Here is a 22,174-nt window from a genome sequence, read left to right as displayed (position 1 = left end):
AGTTGAAAAAATTGGGCAGAGTATAAAAATGATTATGTAGCTGCTGCGATTTTGGGAATTACCAACAATTATGGCTAGCCCTTGCATATGGGTTTTGCTTATTTAACTGTACGAATACTTAATACATCATATATCACATGTTCTAAAATACAAAGCTCGCTTATTGAGCCGAATGAAAGGGGCAGTAAAATGTGCTGCAAAAAAGAGGTACTAAAACTCATTTGCAGGCTATACCAAAAATATCATACTTAAAACATTCTTGAAAACAAGTTGTAGAAGTACAAATATCTCAGCCAGAGTTAATTGTTTCGGCTTGCCAAAAAAAATATGAACTGACATTTAGTACAAATATAGAAAATTCACTTCCTTAAAACATTTCGGAAGCTTTAATTGCATACATTAAGTTATTATCTAGTTGTTAATTTTGAAATTATCTATCTTAAAACGCATATGATTTATATCCTTATAACGTAATATATAATATAAAGTAAATGCAATTAATATTTTCCGTAATAAAATTTTGCTCGATACCTAGCAGACTTTTAATTTGTTTTGTATTATAATTTTTTGTACAATTCAGTCATAGCATATATCGATGAAATGCATACTATTGTACTTAGTAACTAATATGATCGATCTTAAAAAAAAAAACAAAACATATAAACCAAGTATGTCAGAGAGTATAATTAAGCTTAAAGATGTACTTTAATTCGTACATTATTTTCCTTCGTAATAACTTAAATATCTATATTTAATTTATATCTACATGCGTGCTTTTACTTATATATAATATATGACCACATAAGACAAATAACAGATTTTCAATCTGGAATCTCGAATCGGTTTTTGAATTTAAGTATCGTGGATCAAACGGGGAATGAAAAAAGCTTTTTTTTATATTATAAATCACTTCGTCAATTAGAATCGAAGGTTTGGTTTAGTTGGGTGAAATGATCTTTAAATCTTTTGGTTATTGAGATTTTGTTTTTAGTTATGTGGGGGGATTCACATATCGAAATGATTAGTGCATATGATGCAATCGATCTCTTATCAGAAAATACGCGATTAAATTAAAATATGCAGCATGTTTTGTTGCTCGAGTTGGCACTTGATAGAGTAGTATATAATATGTGTATGCATGGTTTGCAAAACAAATCCTTTGCGAATTGTAAATGGGATGCTTGAAATGAAAAAGATCAGGTCAGCAGCAGCGTTATTGATCACAAAATGGAACGCACATTCTTGTCAGCAGTTTGAAGTATCCTCGCCGTCGAGTGTACAAGCAACGCTTTCAAGTTTGCTGGACAGATGCATCTTTTTACAATTTGGGTCCGAGTCCAAAGCGTCCATGATCTGGAAGGAAGCGTTTTTACCAATTCTCATTATTACCAAATTCAATGCTTCTCACTCACCTGTTCTCTGTACTTTGTTATATAAATGTAGAGCTCTTTGAGTGCGGAAATTGTGTCAAATTCTTCATTCTGTTGTACCGACAATTGCTGCATGGCTGTGCTCATTTCCTGGTCACTGATTTGCGGAAGCCTTGCCACGTCTCGGTAAAATTCCTTAACCATTGTTCTATAGTTCGGAATATCCTGTTCAAATAAAGCGAATCAGTATCAGTATCCACAGTATGGGAGTACGTATACTTACTTTTGCAAAGAGAAGCTTGTTGGATGGCGAGTCCTTGCCCAATCGATGCTCGGCCGTTGAACAGGCGTCCATAAAAGTCTGTGCTATGACACTGAGGCAAGAATCGACGGAATATGTTTTGTTAACATCGAATATGAAATCTGGATTCTTAATAAAGTTAACCCAAAATCGTAACGGCAAACTATTTGACTTCCATGCATGCAATATATCAGTTTCGGCAATATTATGACGTCTGGCCGCCTCGTCGAGCAGATCGAAAAGCCATTTAACTGCCGGCGGTAGCTCTTCATTTACGGTCAATATTATGGAGAAGAAATCATCAACGAATTTCTGTATGGTGCCCTTTGTGGCGAGCAGGCGTGTTAAATACACCTCGGGTATGGTTTTATTAACCCGCTCGCTGCCGCCGCCGTTGCCGCCGCCGTTGCCAATGTTGCCTTGCGCCGGGGCTAGCACTCCGGACATGGCAGAGTTTTTGATATTCATGTAGTGATCCGGTATTATCGGCTTGACCAAATGATAAAGTCTCGGCTGCTGCAGACCGGACTCAATATCGTTGTTGATGATTATGTGACTCTGTGAGTTGTTGATGTAGTAAACTAAAGAAAAGAAAGGAGAGAGAGTTAACAATTGATATGTCCACATTTGGATTCGACATAACTTACAGTTGTGGTAAGGCGCCTGCTGCTTGCTGTAAGGCATATTGTAGCTATCGTTCTGCCTGGCTATGAGGGACATCACAGCCGACTCTTTGACGCCGTAATGCGATAACGTATTGAGGCGCTTCCAGCCGTTAATGGTTTTTGTGGTCAGATCTTCGTCCTGCAGGGTTAAATGACCGCCGCGACCGTGACGCCACTCGAGATCGACTTCGTGCACGGACGGACGCATCGAGAATGGGGTATTTTTGAAAATCGCATCGAGTATCTTCAGTTTGACCTGAGATATTGTGTCCCAGTCATTGACGCGACACTGAACCTTTTCGTCCAGGTCATCCTGCAGTATATGCAATATGACAACGGAATGTGTAACCTGTTCGTGCAGCAGACGTTCCTCGGACAGCGAATATCGAGCATCGTGCGTTATGGCATCCACGAGACCCTTTTCCACCTGATGCTTAATGGCCTTGAACAGCAGAAAGAGACTGGAGCCGGCATATTCCTTGAGATAATCGTACATGCATATGGCCAGATAGTTGGTTAACATTTTCTCAACGACGCTCTCGGTGCGCCGAAGCATCAGCTGGGGATGCTTGCTGGCCAGCGACTTGTCGATGAGACGCAGCAGAAGGCATTTGAGTATCTCGGTGGCATATTCCATTTTGTTCATTAGGACTATCATTAGCAGGGAGGCGACATTGACGCGATCGCGTATCGAGAACGATGATCTCTGCGCCTCCAGAGTCTCGATAAAGGTCAATAGGAAATATTTATTGCTGATTAGCTGCTCGAATTGCATCATCGCCGTATCGTAATTTGTATGCTGATTATTGCCGCGCATTTTCGGTGAATTCAATATGGGATGATCGGAGACGCCGGGAAAGAAGACTTTCATAATGTAATTAACATGATCGAGCGTCGGTATGCCGCTGCTCTCCAGATCTGCGGTCAGGTCCGTCATATCCGTTTGGAGTTCGGCAAATGCCTGTTTGCATTCGGAGCGCACATTGCTCTCCAATGTTATCATTTGGATTTGTATCCGTTTATATTCGCGCTCCGCTTGCGTGGACTTTCGCCTGAACATGATCAGCACAATGATCAGTATAACAATTAAGCTGGCGACAGTTAGGATGATGCCCAGCATGGCATGGGAGAGCAGAGAGTAGGGTTTGTTCAAATCATATTTGAGATAGCCAATAACAAAGCGCAAATTGCGGCCAACTTTGACAACGACCAGCGGCAAATCGGACGACTGATCGATCCCGTTCTCATCGGTCGCCGATGGCTGCTGCTCCGGCGGAATGCACAGCAGCTGGGTGAGAGCCAGGCTAGTTATATTGCACTGAGCGGTGCCGATAGTTACATTCACATCGTACTCATCGGCCGCCAAGTTGAGGAGCTCGCCTTCGATGACCAAAGTATCGCCCTTGTAGAGCTTAATGCCATTGTTGGCAAACGGCAGATACTTGGGATCGGTCAGATAGACAATCGTGCTCCGGATGTCATGGAAATATTTGTTCAAGTCGCGCACCAACTGCACATTGTCCATGACAAAGCTGAGCTGTAAATTGAGCTGCGTCTCGTGTACCTTCACAAAGGCAGCCACATCCATGCTATCCATGCTGGCGAAGTAGCTCGACGCCGTCGAGCCCGTTCCATAGATGTTGAAGCTGTCATTGAAGAGGACATTGCGCTTCGATTTCTCTTTTCTCCGATCCGATTTTCCGGTTTCGATGGCGTTCTTGAGCAAGTCAAACTTTTGGTTAACCGGCGGCGATGGGCACTCCATTTGGCTGGAATTGATCACAGTGCAAGATGTTTTGTTGACGCGTTCATTATCAAAGAAGACCTCGAGCTCAGGATTTTGTATAGAGTCCAGATACATGCCGTGCACGGTTAGGATGCGGCCGCCGCTGACAAAGCTGCGAAGCGGCTTGATTTGCATTATGCGCGGATCTTGTGTGTAGTTAAAGATCGAGCACGGCGGCGGCGGCGGCGGCATATTGTAATATGCTCCGTAATAGCTGCGCGCTGATGTCGATATCAGCTGGCCAACTGGCTCGGGATTCTTGCAGGTGAAGGTACGATTGGCACCATCGACGACCAGGCGCAGTGAACGTATTGGCTCCGGCTGTGTCGCCTCGGACGTTATGCACGATAGGCGCGAGGACGAGGCCTGCGTCACATTTATATGGCATTCGTATTCGTCGAGAAAAGCCCGAATGCTTGAGCCAATATTTAGGTATTTGCCCAGCAAGGACAATTGTGTGCCGCCCGATTTGGGTCCAACTGTGGGATATAGCCCGGTTAGCTGGACATCTTTAAAATGAAATTGTACACTCGATTCCGTGTAACCGGCATCATTGGCCACCTTAATCGGTGCGGACATCTCGTGCAGTGCGGCACCGGTGCGACACTCGATCTTGACAGATATCTGATAGTTGACCAGCTCGCATGGCACTGTGCCAATCGAGATCTTGCCGCGCACATCCTCCTCGCGTATGCCCAAATTGCTGCCCTCAATTGTCACCAGAGTGCCGCCCTCAACGGGCCCGGACAGGGGCTTAATGATGTCAATCCGCGGACGTGGACACTCGTTTTGCAGCGACAGAGCCGAACCTGCCCCAACTACAGATCCGGCGCACGTTTCATTGTAGACACACGAGCTGCCGCACCAGGCGCACTGATACTTGGGATCTCGTGTAACGCACAGACTGCAATCGGCGTGCTCGCGATGCGAGCCGAGCACATCGCACTTGTACAATATGACCGTGGCGGTGTCCACATAATGCTGACGATTCCAAGTGATCTCCACCTTGGCCTCGTACTCGTGCGTGTTCGTCTCATAAAAGTACGGCGTCTTCTCGCACACAACGATCCGGTTGGACTCAATGTGTGCCGGCAAAAGCATTTGGGCTGCCTCGATTTGAATTGTGCACAAATAGCCGGCATGCGCGCTCTTTGGCTTTGGGAGATTTTCGATCTCCAAGCGAATCTCCTTGGGTACACGAACTGGCAGCAATATTGGCTGGCGGTTGCGCTTCAAATGCGGACACTGTCCCTCTGTACTGATCGCATTCTCCATGTTGCGGCATTGCTCCGATTTGTGGACGCACTTGTTGTCGAATATACACCAGTTGCAGCCCCACGAGCTGCGCACGCACGACTGGCAGTTGCCGTGATGCGAACAGTCAAAAAATGCAAAGGAACGCGAGACAAAGTCCTTGTTTGTCTCCGAGCTGCGCACCGAGAGCGGCACCAATACATGATCCATATTGGCCGCAATGCTCGGCCTCTGATCGATTGGCGGCGTCGCACAGGCCAGGCCATGCTCCAGTATTTCGGCATCAATTGGCGTCGAGTTGCCAAAGACACAACGATATTTGGCATTAAATGGCTCCGGCAGCGTTCGTATCACCAGCTGCACCTGTGTCAGTTCTGTGATGGGTATTTTATCCGGCACAATCGATTCGAAATCAATGCACTGCTGACCGCTGCCCAGCGATAGCCAGCGCGATGCTGACGTATCCCGCTGACACGTGGAGCGGACCGTGCAGCGCTTCTCCAATGAGCACCAGCCACAGAAGGGATCCCGCGACTCCAGACACGCGGAACAATTCGAATATACCGAGCAATGCTCGATACGCAGCTTGGTTATTTTACGCTTTGACAATACATAAAGAAAGTCCTTTTTCGGTGACATCATTGTGTTGGGCAAAATTCGACTGCCGGCATCCACAACGATTTCCTCATATTCACCGGGCTTTTGGCCAGACAACAACACCTTCTTGATGTTGCCCGCTTCGGTGCCAAGGAACGCCAGCGAATGCTGTTGATCTGTTGTTGTTGTCGCCGTCACCGACGTGACGGACACATTATCAAAATGGAATAACGCATGCGCCGAAATGGGAGCAACTCCACTGATTTTCAGTCCCACATTACAAAAGTTGTATATATTGCCCAAAGAGCCGACAATCGGGCATCTGCCATCGTTGATGGTGCCCGATATATAGCCGAGATTTCGATCTTTGATCGTCCCATTGAAGCACATGTGTATATTCTCAATGAACACATCCTCAATGTCCTTCAGACTATATATGCACATGGCTGATTTATTTTCTGGCTGGTCGCTAATCTCTTTCGAGGGCGAAAACACGGTCACCAGCACATGATCATCCCGCTTGATGCCCATTTGATAGGCCAGCTTTTGGCTGGCGTGCGTGATCTTCGCATCGCGCAATATATTATAGTCGATGTGATCGTCTGTCGCCGTGCACTGTATCGTTATCTCGGTATAGCTGTCATAGTTGGGATCCGTAATGCAGATGCGTGCTAGACGCGTCACATAGCCAGCCTCTTCGGCCAGATGCGACTTCTTTTGCACAAGCACAAAGTATGCATACTCTGACGAATTGAAGCCGTAGACGTAATCAACAAGAAAGTGATCACGATACTTCACATCAATGTTGATAATCGACTGCTGAATTGAGAATTCGGCATAGTTTAGATCGTCGAGGCGGCGCGACGATATCGCGGGCACATCATGCCGATAGTCACCCACATTGGTGAACGTCGTTCCCACATAGAGTATATCCTCCTCTTTCCACGAATAACGCGCGGGTCCAACGAACGCATAAGTCGATGCATATTCGTCATTTGCGGCTAATGGCACGGCCACAAATTGCGGAGCTGCCGGAAATCGCAACAGATTGTAAATCTCACAGGCACCTGCAGAGAAAAAGTTACATAAATACAACTATTTCAAGTGTACCTAGATGAGAGTATGTGGTATATTTAATGGTAAATGGCCCATATCTACACAAAACAACTAAAAGTGCCCGATCCACAGATTCCAGCTTTCTTCTAAACATAAATGATGCACAAGCTTGCTGCGCTCTATGGGAAATGCTTTCGTTGTTTCCTTCTTTGTTTATTGCCCGATCTTTATATACGTGCAAAGATTTGAAACAAATTCGCAGAGCACAAGCAATATAAAACCACGTTCAAAATGTAGTCTCCGGCTTTTATGGTCTGAGAAGGTGTGCATACCAAATTGGGTGCGTCCATATTCTTGAGCTGTGAGATATATCCAAAAATAGGATTTTGATATCGCTTTTTATCTGCGCGAGCAATAGGAAGAGATTCATTGAAGTTTGTAGCTCTTCGACACTTTATTTTACATACGGACGGACAAGGCTAGCTGGAATGCAGATCAGAGATCGGGAATGTTTCCTTCTGCCTATTACAAACATTTGCAAAAAAAACACCATTTACCAGTCAGTAAAAATGGATTCTATTGTTCATACCTTGTCGGATGCTACCACATGAGATGAGAATGCCGTCGTTATGAGCATAGCTAACTACCAATATCTTGTTGAAGTTATTGACCAGCGCTGTTTCCACATCCTCCGGACAGCCACCGGCGTGGCATTGCGGTGCATCGTGCTTGGGGCCAGTGACAGCCTCGGAGAGAACTCGCAGATTTTCATTTAGCTTTAGTATCTTGTTTGTAGCACCCGCATACAGTACGTTGTGCGTATAATCAAAGGTGAGATGCGTGAAATAGTTTTTCGATTGACTATTTGAGCCAACTCCCCCTAATCCGTTAGCAGCGTTTGTGCGATTGCCAAAGTTTGCTTCCGTTGATGTTGAGGTGGAGCCGCTGCCGCCTGCCTCAAATGCTCCTCTAGCCACGCCGCCGGCAATAGGCGGTAGAACGAATTGAGCAACTATATCACTTGATGGGAACTGCTGCTTCGACGGCGATACTTGATGCGGATGCAGGTGCGTATTTCCGTGCTCAACTTTGACGCAGTCCACTGCGGAAAGCATTTGCGATAATAGAAAAAAGGCATCCAATATGTATATGGCGCCATGCTGGCAAAAGAGTTGCCGCAACATCCTGTATATGCGAATCCTCCGACCACTAATTTATATGTATAGTAAAAATTCAAAATGGTGTTTTTTTTCTTTTCATAGGGAGTTGAGGCGGAGCAAATGCGCTGTGCTATTTTAACAATGGTACAGCCAGCTTTACCAATGCTTGAATCACATTCTATTATACACTGTTAGTTGGAATACGGTTTAGAATTACATTGCGGTAACAACAAAATATTTTGTCAATCAACAAAAAATAATTCTGCGTACACTACTTCAAACACGCACACACATACACATATTGTGGAAAAAAGTGTATACTTTCATAATAGAGCTGTCAAACCATCAACTACTATCGATGAATCAAATGATTACTGCGATAGCATATTTGACAGCTCTCCTGTACTATCGATAAAAGTATATAATTAATACATGTTTCTTTTTCTGCTAGCAGAACGGTGGTCACACTCTAGAAAAAAACGACAGTCGAGTTGGAAGCCCTATTTCCTGTTTGAATTTCATCCATAACAGTCGATTTTATGTTAACATACACTCAGATAAATGGACGCACATTCATATGTAACACGCTCTATGTGCGTCCATTTATCTCTAAGATTCATAAGTGAATTTTAAGTGATATTCCGTTTTGTAAGGCAACTTATCATATGTGATATGCCATCATCAACTGCTCGCTTGAAGATAGGTTTATAAATTAAATTTAATGTTATGGATTATAATTGATTTTCGCTCTCACCAATCAGTTATTTATGGTATATAGAGCAAGCAGAATTATGAATTATTCATATGAATAGTTACAATAGGCAAATATTTATTATATCTTTATTTTTATATCGACGTTCAAAAATTTTCATTTAAAATTGGGAAGACACGTATTGGTAGTTTTTGATTATAGCTAGCTTAAATAAGAAATGCATCTTCTTGAATGGCTTAAATACAAATACAATTACAAACGTTTCCTTATAAGCATATATGCGTATACATAAATATGTATGTATGTATGTATGTTTCTTCGCAGTCGATCGAGCATAAGTATACGAAAATACAAAATAAATAATTCTTAATAAACCTCGTCAATACTCGAAAATATCAGTACCCTGAAGCTATGTGTGTAAGTACATGAGTGTTGCTTGTGTTTTTATGAATGATAATTAGAAGTATGTCGTAGATTTGGTTTTGAAATGAATAAAATCAATGTCCTTGCCCTTTTGTGCAGTCGTGTCTGAATATGATCAGTGTGGCCAACTGTCGCTTCAAATAAGTAGCTAAATCCAATGTTAAAAAAATATATGTTGGCGTAAAAAGGGTTGCCAAATGAGTTTAGAATTTCAACTGTCTGTCTAACGATCTTATTGGTCTATTTCAACTGAATTGGCAACTCTGAATATGAATCTTTGAATGATTTATAAAAACTAGTGAGCGTAGGTCTTTTAAAATGTAGTTATAACCATTAATTAGCATATGCGCTACTGCATCATCTGCAGGTATCGATTCTCTTCGAGAAGAGAGCTTAAGGATGTTGTCATATCGTTGATAATCATATTTGTGCTGGGATGCGGATGTGTCGAGCTGCTGACATCGGCCCAAATTGGATTGGGCTGGGTACTGGCCACCTGAGCATTGCCCATCAACGAACTGTTTGTCTCCATCCAGTTCTGGCAGCTTTGCACATATTCCAGGGTACGCTGATAGGTTTCCGAATGCATTGATGTCATATTGCTCTGATGCTCTGACAAGACTTTAGGCTCCGCTCTCAAGGGCTGAGCAACTAACTGCCCCTCCATGGGCTTCGGCAAACAGGGATTCTGACTCTGTGCCGGGCAATTGACATCCATATTTGCAGTCGGCGACAACTGGGACTGGCTAACGACCCCGCATTGTATCTCGTTGCCATTGTTAACGCCGTGAACAGCTCCCAAGGTATTGGGAGGCGTCAGTTCCGGCAGACTAGTCATCGAGGAGTCAATAATCTGTTGTGGCTCATAACTGGGTTGAGTCGGAGCCTGTGCCGGATGCTGGGCCTGAGCCTGAGCCTGGGTCATGGCTATGGCCATGGTCGTTGGGGCGGGGATCGGTGCCGGTGCCGGCGCCGGCGCCTGACCCGACCCGACAAACGGATCATTATTAGATCTTGGTGTACTACAGTATACTGTCTGCTGTTGACGATAGAAATGGGTAGCGCCTTCTGCTTCATAGTTGCGCTGAGAGTATGGACTACCCAACGCCGACATTGTATGTCCGGATTGGGGGGACATCAGCTGCACAAGTGGAGATGGACAGTTGTTGGGAGTGTGGGTGGGTGCTGGCGATACCAAAGGCTGATATCCCGAATTAACTGTAAGTGATCCTCGATCGCCGCCATCCTGTATATTGTTAGCTGGCGGAGCTGGTGTTCCAGCTTCCTCTGATTTTGGCTTCTCGGTTTCCTTAACCAAATTCAGATACTGAAGCATCTCATCGGGTAGTATAAGCTCCTCGACCTCATCCAAATTGACCTTCTCATTGGGATGATGTTCCCGCGAATTATCCATAGTTGGGCAATCCTTGGTTTGCACGCAAGTGGAAGTGGAAGTGGAAGCCGTCGATGGACACGTTCGATTTCTGTTATTGGGATTGACGGAGCTGCGCATGTTCTGGAATGCCGTTGGATTGATCCTTCGATCCATGCTCTGCTGTGCCATTATCGGCTCCGATTGACGTCTATGCTGCGAATTCGGATTTTCTTCGTAGGCATTGGCAAAATGCGAATTGAGCGGCGATTGAAGCACGTTTGGAATCGAATAGCGTCCGCCACTTTGCGCAACCTTTTGATTTTGATTCGGATTCAGATTCTGATAGTAGGCGCTCACCTCGCCCGATTGCAAACGTTGCAAATGCGAGGCAATCAGGTGAGACGACGGCGGGGGAGGCAGGCTGCAGTTGCTGCGCAACCCGGACCCGGACCCGCCACAGATGCCAGTCGATGTTTGGGACATTGGAGGAGCATTCGCGTTGAGCACATTCGACATTTGACTGGAGCGACGAGAGCAGCCCGGCGATATTGGATCGTATAAGGAGGAGGGCGCGCCCGATGCCGTATTATATACGGGGCAGGGCCTCATTGTCGATATCGATGACAGCTGCGAGGATTGACTGCTGCGCCGGCTCTGCATGCTGCAGTAATATGTGCTGGCATTCGAGTTCTGGCTATCGCGTCGCATCGCAGCTACCGCTGCCTGCGAGTAGCCGCCCTGCTGGAGCTGAGCCGCCGCCGTAGATCGATTCTGCTCGGTTAGCTGGAGTCCGCCACAGACGTTGCCCGGCAGGAGTCGACCCGTATTTATTGGCTGCGGAGTGGCGGCTGTGGCGGTGGTGCCCGGCTCCATTTTCAGCTCGGTAATACGCTGGTTGAGCTCTATGATGCCAATGGATCGGTTGCTTTCCGGTATGTTGGACAGCATCGAATTGCTCGAGTTGATCACCTTGGTCTGCAGGCGACTGCGGAAGCGCTGACGTGCCATGGTGGTAGCACATGCGGCGGCATTTCCGCTCCCGTTGCCAATGTTGACCATTGCACGGAGCACAATGGGCAGATCGGCGGCATCGACATCGTCATCATAGGGCCAACACTCGTCGAGGGTCGGCACGGTGGTGGCATTGCTTAGATCATCCTGCCTGTAGATGTGCATCAGGCAATCGGAATTGGTAGCCGATCCGCCGTGTGCTGCGGCCAGTTGGCCCGGCGAATTGGCGTCCGACTCCGATTTGATGCTTGGACTGGACACACTGCCTGGTTTGCCTCCATGCAGATCGTCGCTGCACGGACTCGAGTCAATGTGCTGCTCTTGCAGTTGATGATGCTGCTGCTGCTGATGCTGCTGGTGCTGCTGCTGCTGCTGGCCACTGTCTCTATCCCTGTCCAGTCCCGAATTGGCATCGTGCAGCGGCAAGCCCTTATGCTTTTTATTTGCATAGAACTCGGCGCCGTGAACGGTCTTCACGTGCTTGCGCAGCGAACTGGGATCCGTGTAACGCTTTGTGCAGCCCGGCGCCTTACAGATATACGGTTTCTGTTTTAAATCGAGTTAATGTTAATCATTATAATCGAAACTTGATTCAATTTACATATATCAAAAACTCACCTCGTTGCTGTGGGTTCGGTTCTGGTGCTTTGCACGATCGCTGGCATTGCTAAAGGCTTTGCTGCAGCCGGGATACTCACAGGTGTATGGCTTTTCACCTGTGTGCGATCGCAGATGGGTTTTCAAGTTTTCCAAACGAGAATACGCCTTGTAGCATCCCTCAAACTGTAATAGTACACAATATTTTGTAAGACTTTGAATAATCCAATGTTAAACTAAGTTATCGATGAGCATGCATGTATGTAACTCTGTTAAATGCAATATCGATACATTCTTTGGTTTGTAGCTCCGTTTAATTTAGTATCGATACAAACCGAAGGAAACTATCGCAATTTTCAATATGCAAGCGATCACTTTTTGAAAGATTGTGAAATCGTAAAAGAATAAAAAACCGACAAATTAACTTTACAACAAATAAATATGTATATAATAGACATTCGAAATAATTGAAGGGAATAGTGGAAAAACTTACCGTGCATTTGTGAGGCTTTTCTCCAGTATGGCGACGCATGTGTACAACAAGCATATACTGCGCCTTGAATGGCTTTTCACCGCGCGAACAGGCTTCCCAGCGACAGACGAATGCCTTCTTGTTGCTCTGGATGTGATCGTTGTTGATGTGCTTCACCAGCTCGTCCTGGGTCATGAACTCGACGCTACAGCTGCGCCAATGGCAATTGGTCTCGATAAAGTCACCCGGCTCATCCTTAATGTCCGTTGTATCCGCCGTGGCGCAGTCGTATTCGTTGAACGGATGACCATCATGCCCGTCGTCGTGGTGACTAAGCCCGCGATGGCCCGCACCCAAGGCCTTGTTCCGTTGTCTCCGCTCCAGGAGATTTGCTGAGGCGCTGTCTGCTTCCACTTGAGCAACGCTTTCCGATGTCGACGAAGGTTGTTCGATGGGCTTGTTTTTGGCCAGACTCGATCGATTTCGATCGATGCTTCCATCGTCGTAGTTCTTGAATTTATTTGCAATGTTACAAATTAACATATAAGTTTTGTGGCATTCGAAATTAGAGCCCTGCATCGAGTTAACTAAAAGCGTTTCGAACATGTTGTGCTCGATCTGTTCGAGTTCGATCTCCTCGAGAAAATAAGTTCGAGCTGATCGGGTTCGCTTCACGAAAGTTCGAGTCTGCCGGATTTCGGTTTCGATTTTGACCGACACAGGGCTTTAATGGAAGTTACGAAATTCTCACCTTATTCGAGCTGATCGGTTTGATGACGGACTCATCTGCAGCTGTGCTAAGTAACGTGGATGTTGGCGTCGAGTTCTGGCTAGCGTTGCCCAATGCCAATTCCTTGGCATTGGCATTGGCTTTGACAGAGCACTCAGTCAGGCTGAGGGCCGCAGCGCTAGCCGCATGGCTCATCGAATAGCTGGCAGCTGCCGCCGCCGCCGCTGCCTGTTGCGGCGTCATCGGATGCAGAAGTCCGGCGCTGGCGCGCAGCAGATGAGCCTGCAGCTGCTGGAGATGGGGCGCCATTGTCGTGTGGTGGGCATGAGCTATTGGACTGATGGCACTGGCAGACAGATGGCCATAAGAACCGCTCGCAGCGCTGCTCGCCCGGGAGCCATTCATGATCGTGGCCAAGGAGTTGGGCGAGAAGCGAATCATCGAATTGATATCGAACGAGTCGGAGTATGGCGATGAGGATAGCGCTCGTTTTCGGCTAACACTGGCCCGCATGCTGCCGCCGCCGCCGCCCGGACGCGGACTGCCCAGTCGTCCGTTGCCGTCCAGGCTGAAATGGAAATCGGTGCTGGCCAGAGATCCCGCCGCAGCGGCGGCTGCTGCTGCTGCCACAGCTGCATGATGCAGTTCGCTCAGCGAGCCCATGCCCCTCGCACTTAAATAGTCGCCAGAACCCAGACCCAACCCGGCCAAGTGAAACGTTGGCGGACAGTTGCCATACGGATCTGTGTGCGACAATCAATTTGGGTGTCAAGGTTGTCTACAAACTAGCCAAAAAAAACTTACCGTGATAGGAGGCGGTGGGGCTGGCTCTTTGCAAGGAATAGAACTGTTCCACATAGCTGGGAATTCTGTAGGCCGGATGAAAGTCATGCTGTGGCTGTCCTTGCCCAGCGACACCCACATTGTGGCCATGGACATGATGCTGATGCTGATGCTGATGATGATGGTGCAATGTGCCGTTTGTGCCCGCCGCCGCCGCCAGAGTGGAAGCCAAGGTGGAGTCCGCATGCGCCGTGGGCATAGGTGATCCAGGCACTGGAACCGAGCTGCTTACGTCCGTTGTGTGCACCTGGTTATGGTTACTGGAAGGCGAACTCGGCAGCACCGAGGCGGAAGCCGCAGCAGCTGCAGCTGCCGCCCGCCTTGACGCCAAAAACTGTAATTCTGTATATCTGCCATTAATATATAAAAAATATAAAAACAAGAGAAATCAATTTAAAGTGCATTCATTAAATGTGGCAGAAAAAATATTTATTCGAATTAAAATATATTTTATTCATTAATAAATAAAAATAATGGCAGCAAATCGAGTTGAGACAACTGTGTTACACGGGCAATTTCGGGTAATTTCGACGAGCATGTTAAAAAATCCAAATGAAGAGAAGAAAAGAGAACGTCCCAATTCATACAAAATATATGTATCTTCTATTTGGCCATCAAGTTTGCCTTAGTCCCTTATCGAAATTCGAAAAAGTGGCATCTAATCTTCTCTATATATAAAATTGTCCTGACTGATTGACTGACTGACTGATTTACTGACTGACTGACTGAATGATTGACTGACTGATTTACTGACTGACTGATTGACTGACTGACTGACTGAATGGTAATCAACGAATTAAATTGAGTATTAAATTTAATCAATCAATCTTTATATATAAAACTGTTTGTCCTGACTGACTGATTGACTGACTGACTGACTGACTGATTGGGCGAAGTTTTAAGTTGTGTCCGATTTGCTTCAAATTAATTTTCAAAGCTCTACATAAGAGCTTAATAAATACGTATTTCAGCGATTTGGGAAATTCCACCCGCAACAGTGGTAAATTGGCGGAAAACGTTTGTATGAAAGTTGTTTGTTTACCGTCCGATCAGCTTCAAAATCATTTTCAAAGCACGGGCAAGGCCGGGCTATACCCGCTAGTATATATATATATATATATAGACATATATACTTAATTGGAGCGCAGAGCTGAGTCAATTTGTTTGAAGAGAAAGACATGTAAATAAAATAATAAAAATAAAATTAATATAACGGTTGTTCGTATTACCCCGATTTTGGATATTTAGCCCCGAGATTGGAAAATCTACAGATAATTGTTTGTGAATTAGTTTTGTGTTTCATTCGATTAGGTTCAAACTCATTTTCAAAAGATGTTAATTCTAGACAACATTTGTGTAATTTAGCAAAAATTTAATTTTCCGCTTCTCCCAAATTTATTAAATGGGTGAAATACTGTTTGAAATTGTTCAACCTAAAAGCTAGAAAGCTGAAATTTGTACTTTGTTTAGCTAGTTTCACCCCAAAGTGTGGAAAAATCGTGGAAAAACGGTTTTATGAAACATTTTTGTGTACTATCCAAGATTGATCGCAAACTCAAAAATTTCAATGAACTTTTTTAAATTTATTTGTTCTCCTTGGGGGCAATTGGACTTTTAAGAGATGGTGGGTGGAGTTTCGTCTTAAAGTTAATTATAAAAATTCATTTGATACGTTTTGCCCACATTTCGCAGAATCCAAGCTTAATTGGTGAAAAAAATGCGGTTCATATAATTTTTGGGCGAACTTTTAAGTTTAGTTTTAATCGAGTAAACAATAGTTGGACTTATTTTCAATATTATTGAAGTTCAAGAGTGTACGACTACAAATCGATTTTATTGGGTAATAATTTTCTGTCTGAAATCTGTCTGATGATATTTTCAAAATCCATCAACTGGATTCAAGGAAGTGGAGCGGAAGTCTTTATTTTCGCAAAATGTGAAGTAACAAATTTGCCCCGAACAATGAGCCGTGTAATAATAACCGTGCTAATATAAACTGAAGTCTCTGAAGTTTTCGTCGAAAGATTCGGCCAAGCCGAACATTAAATGGCGAATTCATTCGAAGCGTACAGAATATATATGGCATAATTTGCCTTTTCGATTATAGATTCAAACGTGCAGTCTTATGGCTTGCTACACTATTTACGATAAACAATAAAAATTCATTTGAGCAGCTATTCGCCTCCGAATACAAATCAATCGCATTATCAAATATTTAACTGCGTAGTCGCGCGCACTCAGATAAATGTACTCTATTCAAGACCTGACGTTATTTTTATTTCAAATATACATAGACACTCGAAAGGCTCGAATAGAAACGTTTTTTACCTTGTAGTAATATCAGAAATAAATCTAAAATTAAATCTGCATTCATTAAAGTAATTATATTAAGCAGCAAGATTGCGCAGACCAACGCCGGCTTCTATATAGATAAAATAATTAGAAACGATTCGAAAAAATGTTTGCTTTTCTATTAAATCTAATAGAATAAGTTTATTAAAATATCTCCAAACAGCAAGACTGCGACGAGCAATGCCGGGTAATTCCAGCATCTATATAAATATCAGAGTAAGAAACCATATACGAAAAATGGCTTGAACACAAGGTGGTTTGCTTTGCTACTAAATCTAAAAAATAATGATATTAAACAGCCAGCCTGGGCCAAGCAACGCCGGGTAATTCTAGCTTCTATATAGAGATAAGAGTAGGATATTATTGCCAGTCTCTTTCTATGTGTCTTTTTGAAGATCTATAAAACAGGTTTAAAAGAGCAACGGCAACAGCTCAAGAGAAATATAAAATGATGCCGACATCGTGACGCTAACAAAGACATCGACTTCGTGTCTTCGAGCTGTACCCGCAGCAGCACGAAGACAAAAGGGAGGCTGAAAGTGGAGCCCTTTATTACACACACACACACACATACATTTACACGTTTGTGTGTATGTGAGACGATGCTGAGGTCTTAATTAACTACATTCAACCAAAATGCTAAATAGAAACATTTAGCTTCCATTTTTTGACCAGTTTCTACCCTCTGGTAATCCGTTTTTAAAAGAAAAACGAAAGAACTTCCCTCTTTTATCGCTAAGAATGTTGTTCAGCTTAAACAGGAAATGCTCCAAGAAATTAAGTTTTAAAATCTCTGTCTTTAGAGTGTTCCCACCCAGGGAGGGGAAATTGTGGGGTCTAGATCCCTTGCCTCTAGCGATGCCCTCTTATAGATTAACTATCGAATCTCCAATCTAAATAAATAAACTATTTTTGACAGTCAGAAAATCGTAAAATGACATATGGAATATGAATTAAACAAATATGTCCGTAATTCTCGAAAGCTTAGACCCAATTAACCGTGCCTAGTTATTATATACACCGAAACAAATCACGAGGGTTCAAAATTGATAGATATGGGTTTTGCGGTAAAGTTATACAGATTTTTTACAAGAAGAAGAAACGAGTACATTAACTGGGCTGTTATAGTTATAGTATTATACTTTATAGACTTTTGAGAGTTAAGTAGGCTTTTATAAAAAAAAGTCTAACAGAAAGAAAGTTACGAATCGGTTCAAATCCCCAATTTATTTTATACTATTAACCGAAAGTTAAACAATAGTTTCGCTTTAAAATAGAAATTGAATGACGATTTTGGATAAAGGTTCAAGTTAGCGTAAATGCAGGGTGTTGGTTCGAATCACTGTTTTTTCGGTTGGTTGGTTTTTTAGTCCCGAAACAGAACAATTCTATTTTCGAATTAAATAAAAGTTATATAATACTCACGCTAGGGGAAAATACGTTGGTAATGTGTACGCATCCATTTTGGAGTGTGCCGCCGATGTCGATTTGGATTGAAATTGGATTTGGTCACACAGTCTTCTACTATTTTAAAGCACCTTATACATTGTGTTCACAATTGCCGTCGGCGCTGCAGCGTTAGTTGAATTTTTCAAAAATGAATTGATCAATTACGATTTTTCTTCACATACATATACATATGTATATTCTATATCACGCCAAAGGCGTATGGATAGTTATAGAAATTGTGATCGCACAAACTTAAACGCACACACACACACAAACACACATACATATATACATATATATATATGCACACATGTGTACTGTAAACGGAACGACAACAACAAACTGGCAGCAACTTCATTAGAATTTCATTATTTTTAGCATTTTTACTTCTTGTCTAGGTGTTCGCTTCTGCACGAGGATGTGTCTGCACATATTAGACATACCATATGTATGTATGTATGTATACATAGATCTTTTTCTATGTATATGTTTATATGAGAACTCGCGATAGTGTTTAATTGTTCATATAGATACATATAGGCATACAAACATGCAAATCAATTTATGCATTTAACATAATGTAGACATAGACATAGGACACTCACACACACGCATATACATATGTGTAGAACGCGACATTGAACCGCTCGAGGGCATCAATGAACCACTTAATTTGTACTAACTTTCAGGCAGCAAAAACAAATTATGTGTGACAAAGTCAATAACGGGCGTGTACGGCACGGCGTCTTACTGCCGTGTTTATTCCGAGCGGACTGAGGCAGCAGCAGCTCTTGCAATGCCTCGCTTGCTTTAGCTGGAGCAACGCACGGTGCTCACGCACACTCATGCCTGGAAACAAAAAACAAACAGATACTGGTACAGATTGAGACACAGACGCATACACATACACACACATACACACATACACGCAGATACGACGCCATAGACACAAGTGTATACAGCCACAGGTCACGATCTGCTCTGCCTCTGCCTCTGTTTGCTCACAGCCCTAAGTTGAGAGAAGGCGGGCAGATTGAAGATGGCCATACCAAAACGTCGGCTCTCTTGCTAGATCGACTCTCTCGCAACACCAGTGTTGGCCCATGTAGCTGTAGAAAAAGTGTAGACGGCTGCAAAATACATACGAAGCAACTGGTATTGCAATTCATATTGAACATTGAGCAGCCTTTTTAAAAAAAACTAAATTTGTTGTTTATTGTTCAGAAAGCCTAAGAAATTGTTGTCATTTAGTCATGAGAATTACCGCTGCAACCATTGCGCCGTCACTTTTAAGCGATCACTCAAATACATCTTATCAATCTGCAGAAAATCTCTAAATTTTAATTAAAAACCGATGCACAGCTATTATCTAAACGGAATATTAATAAACAAATATTCCCTTGTAAAATGAGTGTCCTGTAGGAAATTATATATATTTGTTGCATAAAAATTGTCTATATTAGAATTGTCACTTTATTAAATTGGCCAGCACTATCAATGATAAAGCTGTTGTCCCTCTCTCTTCAAACCGTAGCATAGCAGATACAACAATACATACACATGCATACATACATACTGTGCATGTGCTTGTATGTATGTTGTCTCGGCGTCGGCGAGCCCAACTTTAACAACTTGCTACTTGTTATGCAGCAGACGTGCACAGACCATCTTTTAGGCGCACCCACATTGTGTCTGCACAGCGCTCTCTTCAACGTTTACTTCTCTCTCTCTCTCTCTCTCTCTCTCCCTCTCGCTCTCTCTGTCGCTATTCCATTTGCTTGGCTCTCGTTTTCGCTTGCACACACTTGGATCTCATTCTGTATATCTCACTCACTCTTTCTCTCTTGATCACAGTGTAGACAGTGTGTGTGTGTGTGTGTGTGTGTGTAAGCATCAGAGCTCAATTAATGCAACAAAATGCTCTTTTTATAAAGAAATTACGCGGATGTATCCGGGGTTTGAATATTCAGACTGCATAATTTGAACAAATGACCAGCTATCCTTCTAGAACTGAGTAAACACTTCCAATTCATGAAAGGAGACCCAATATATCCCAATTTGATCCCCCAATATCACATTCAACTTTTAACACAAATTAGCGGCCAACTCATAGAAATAGATGGATGGGATGCTTTTGTAAATATATGTATGTATGTATGTACATTTGCGTATGCTCTGTACATATTTGTGTTTCTCCATAAAGATGAGATTTACTTGACTTTGTCAACATTTACGCACCAAGTGCCACCGAATAAGCGTATGTCCGTACAAATATATATGGGAGAGGCATATCCGTGCGTACGAATCATACAAATATGTTTACCTTTCCGGTCTTCAAAATCAATACAAGTCTTAGGAACACCTGATTTCTGGTCTTTTACTTTTACTGTTTTTCTATTCGATTTTGGTTTTAAAAAGGATTTATCTCTAGACGTACCAAGGTTGTAAGCCGTGTAAAAACCGGTTTTAAGCCATAATATCTATTGATTTTTCAATGTGAACCGAATCCTTAACCAAACAGGTGAACCGTGGAACCAAGCTTTGAACCGTGGAAAACTAGATTCAGTAACGGAATCTCACATCGAAGTATTTGTAACTTATGTAATAAGATAAATGTTATATAGATAGTACCGACGATATATTTATATATTAATATAATATACATAATATAGAATATATATAAGATACAATACGATATAAGATATAGAATATAGAATATATATATAAGATGGAGTGTTACTTGGATATTACTTTTTCACCCTGTTTCCGCCCGTATTCTGACCTTCTGGAAACTGACTTTAAAGCTGATCGAACAAAAAAGTGGAAACTTTTCCGCCGATTTTCCACCGTTGCGGGTGCAATTCCCACAATCGCCGAGACACGGCGATTCACTGAGTTTTTCTGTAGGGCTTTTGAAAAAGTCTCGAGGCTTAAAACTTCGCTAGTCAAAACTTTGACCACCATATTACAGTTTGGTGGATTTTACCAAAAGTGAGCAACAAAATTAACTTGAGCCCGAAACTTTACCCCCCGCCCAAATCTTTGAACGACGTTTCCACCGAAGGGACAAGGTTTTTTTTTCGTAAATTGTGAAATTTGGAAATAAATAAAATGAGTTTCTGGACGAACGGATGGTAAACAAAACATTTTCATATAATCGTTTTTCCACAGTTGCGGGTGGAATTACACAAAACGCCGTTTCAGTCAGTCGGACAACAATATATTGTGAATTTTTCTTCACACCCATGTTTATCTGTCTTTCTATCCCTTAATATAAGTTTAAGAATTCCTCAGAATCTGATATAAATTTTATATATACATTAAATAATTTTATATATACAAATTTGATATGTCGGCACAAAGTTGGAAATTGTATCTTTTGGATACCCTTCCCCCAGTCTACCAAAAATTCATCTAACTAACTAGCGGAATCATATATAAACTCATTTGAATGCTATCCGAAAGGGCATGAAACAGAGGGAAGATTTTCTAGCAATGAGTATGGGATAGAAAAGCGGGCAGATTTATGAAATTCAGAAATTTTAGGACAGTCGGGGACTAGTCTTAATGCGGAGCTAGACAGAGACTGTATCTCAGCAAAAATGTACCTGGAGAAGGTGCGGACATTTGTCAAAGGGCGAGGAGTCGACATCGGGCAACCTTCGGCAACCTGCGGTGTGGCACACTAATTTCGAAAAGTCGCAAAACAACACACGAGCACTTTCAGACTCGAACCCGCACCCGGACCCAAATTCTGATTCTGCTAGGTACATGTACATGTACATATATATGGGTAGGCAGCACACAGCGGGAACTGTGAAACGAACCTCGAAAATGCGCTTGCTGTGCGCTCCTCTACGATCTCATTATGTGTTTTCCCTTTTGTAATTTAACGTCTTATTCAAGTCATTCCGAGATCTTTTTACTCTATGAAAACACACACCAGAGCTGCCCAGCTCCGTGCTCCGTGCCTGTTGCCTGACTGCCTGCCTGTTGCCTGCCTGTGATTGTGAATACAAAG

The 22,174-nt window shown here is 43.2% G+C and overlaps 2 protein-coding genes across 4 annotated transcripts; both read right to left on the bottom strand.

Moving 5' to 3' along the window:
- Positions 1-818: 818 nt before the first annotated feature.
- PlexB (plexin B) lies at positions 819-8,518 on the bottom strand. Of its 2 annotated transcripts, XM_064681535.1 has the most exons (6): positions 7,619-8,518; positions 2,319-7,040; positions 1,654-2,252; positions 1,413-1,595; positions 1,239-1,353; positions 819-1,180 (listed from the first exon to the last, which is right to left on the bottom strand). In XM_064681535.1, exons 1-5 carry the CDS (start codon positions 8,211-8,213, stop codon positions 1,246-1,248), a joined length of 6,207 nt encoding a protein of 2,068 aa, XP_064537605.1. In that variant the 5' UTR covers positions 8,214-8,518; the 3' UTR covers positions 819-1,180; positions 1,239-1,245. The 2 variants fall into 2 exon arrangements, with proteins under 2 accessions (XP_064537605.1, XP_064537604.1); XM_064681534.1 differs by having other exon boundaries at positions 819-1,353.
- A 497-nt stretch (positions 8,519-9,015) lies between these two features.
- ci (cubitus interruptus) lies at positions 9,016-18,916 on the bottom strand. 2 transcript variants are annotated; one of them, XM_064681595.1, is made up of 7 exons: positions 18,837-18,909; positions 18,130-18,274; positions 14,314-14,702; positions 13,531-14,252; positions 12,801-13,289; positions 12,329-12,493; positions 9,016-12,256 (listed from the first exon to the last, which is right to left on the bottom strand). In XM_064681595.1, the coding sequence occupies exons 2-7, from the start codon at positions 18,165-18,167 to the stop codon at positions 9,674-9,676; spliced, it is 4,386 nt and encodes a 1,461-aa protein (XP_064537665.1). In that variant the 5' UTR covers positions 18,168-18,274; positions 18,837-18,909; the 3' UTR covers positions 9,016-9,673. The 2 variants fall into 2 exon arrangements, with proteins under 2 accessions (XP_064537665.1, XP_064537663.1); XM_064681593.1 differs by having other exon boundaries at positions 18,130-18,916.
- Between the last annotated feature and the right edge of the window lie 3,258 nt (positions 18,917-22,174).

The sequence above is a fragment of the Drosophila montana genome, unplaced genomic scaffold (genome assembly GCF_035044405.1).
Source record: "Drosophila montana isolate Dmon_TW-CO22-7 unplaced genomic scaffold, ASM3504440v1 contig_2397_1, whole genome shotgun sequence".
Taxonomy (NCBI): Eukaryota; Metazoa; Arthropoda; class Insecta; order Diptera; family Drosophilidae; genus Drosophila; species Drosophila montana.
This window is presented reverse-complemented; position numbering and strand designations above follow the sequence as displayed.

Coding starts and splice junctions, on each gene's coding strand:
- PlexB (XM_064681534.1), bottom strand. CDS start 8,213: ATGTTGCGGCAACTCTTTTGCCAGCATGGCGCCATATACATATTGGAT. Junction 1,596..1,653: donor ACAAGCTTCTCTTTGCAAAA/GTAAGTATACGT, acceptor TTATTTGAACAG/GATATTCCGAACTATAGAAC. Junction 1,354..1,412: donor TAACAAAGTACAGAGAACAG/GTGAGTGAGAAG, acceptor GCTTCCTTCCAG/ATCATGGACGCTTTGGACTC.
- ci (XM_064681593.1), bottom strand. CDS start 18,167: ATGGATGCGTACACATTACCAACGTATTTTCCCCTAGC. Junction 14,703..18,129: donor CCAACGTATTTTCCCCTAGC/GTGAGTATTATA, acceptor TATTAATGGCAG/ATATACAGAATTACAGTTTT. Junction 14,253..14,313: donor CCCCACCGCCTCCTATCACG/GTAAGTTTTTTT, acceptor TGTCGCACACAG/ATCCGTATGGCAACTGTCCG.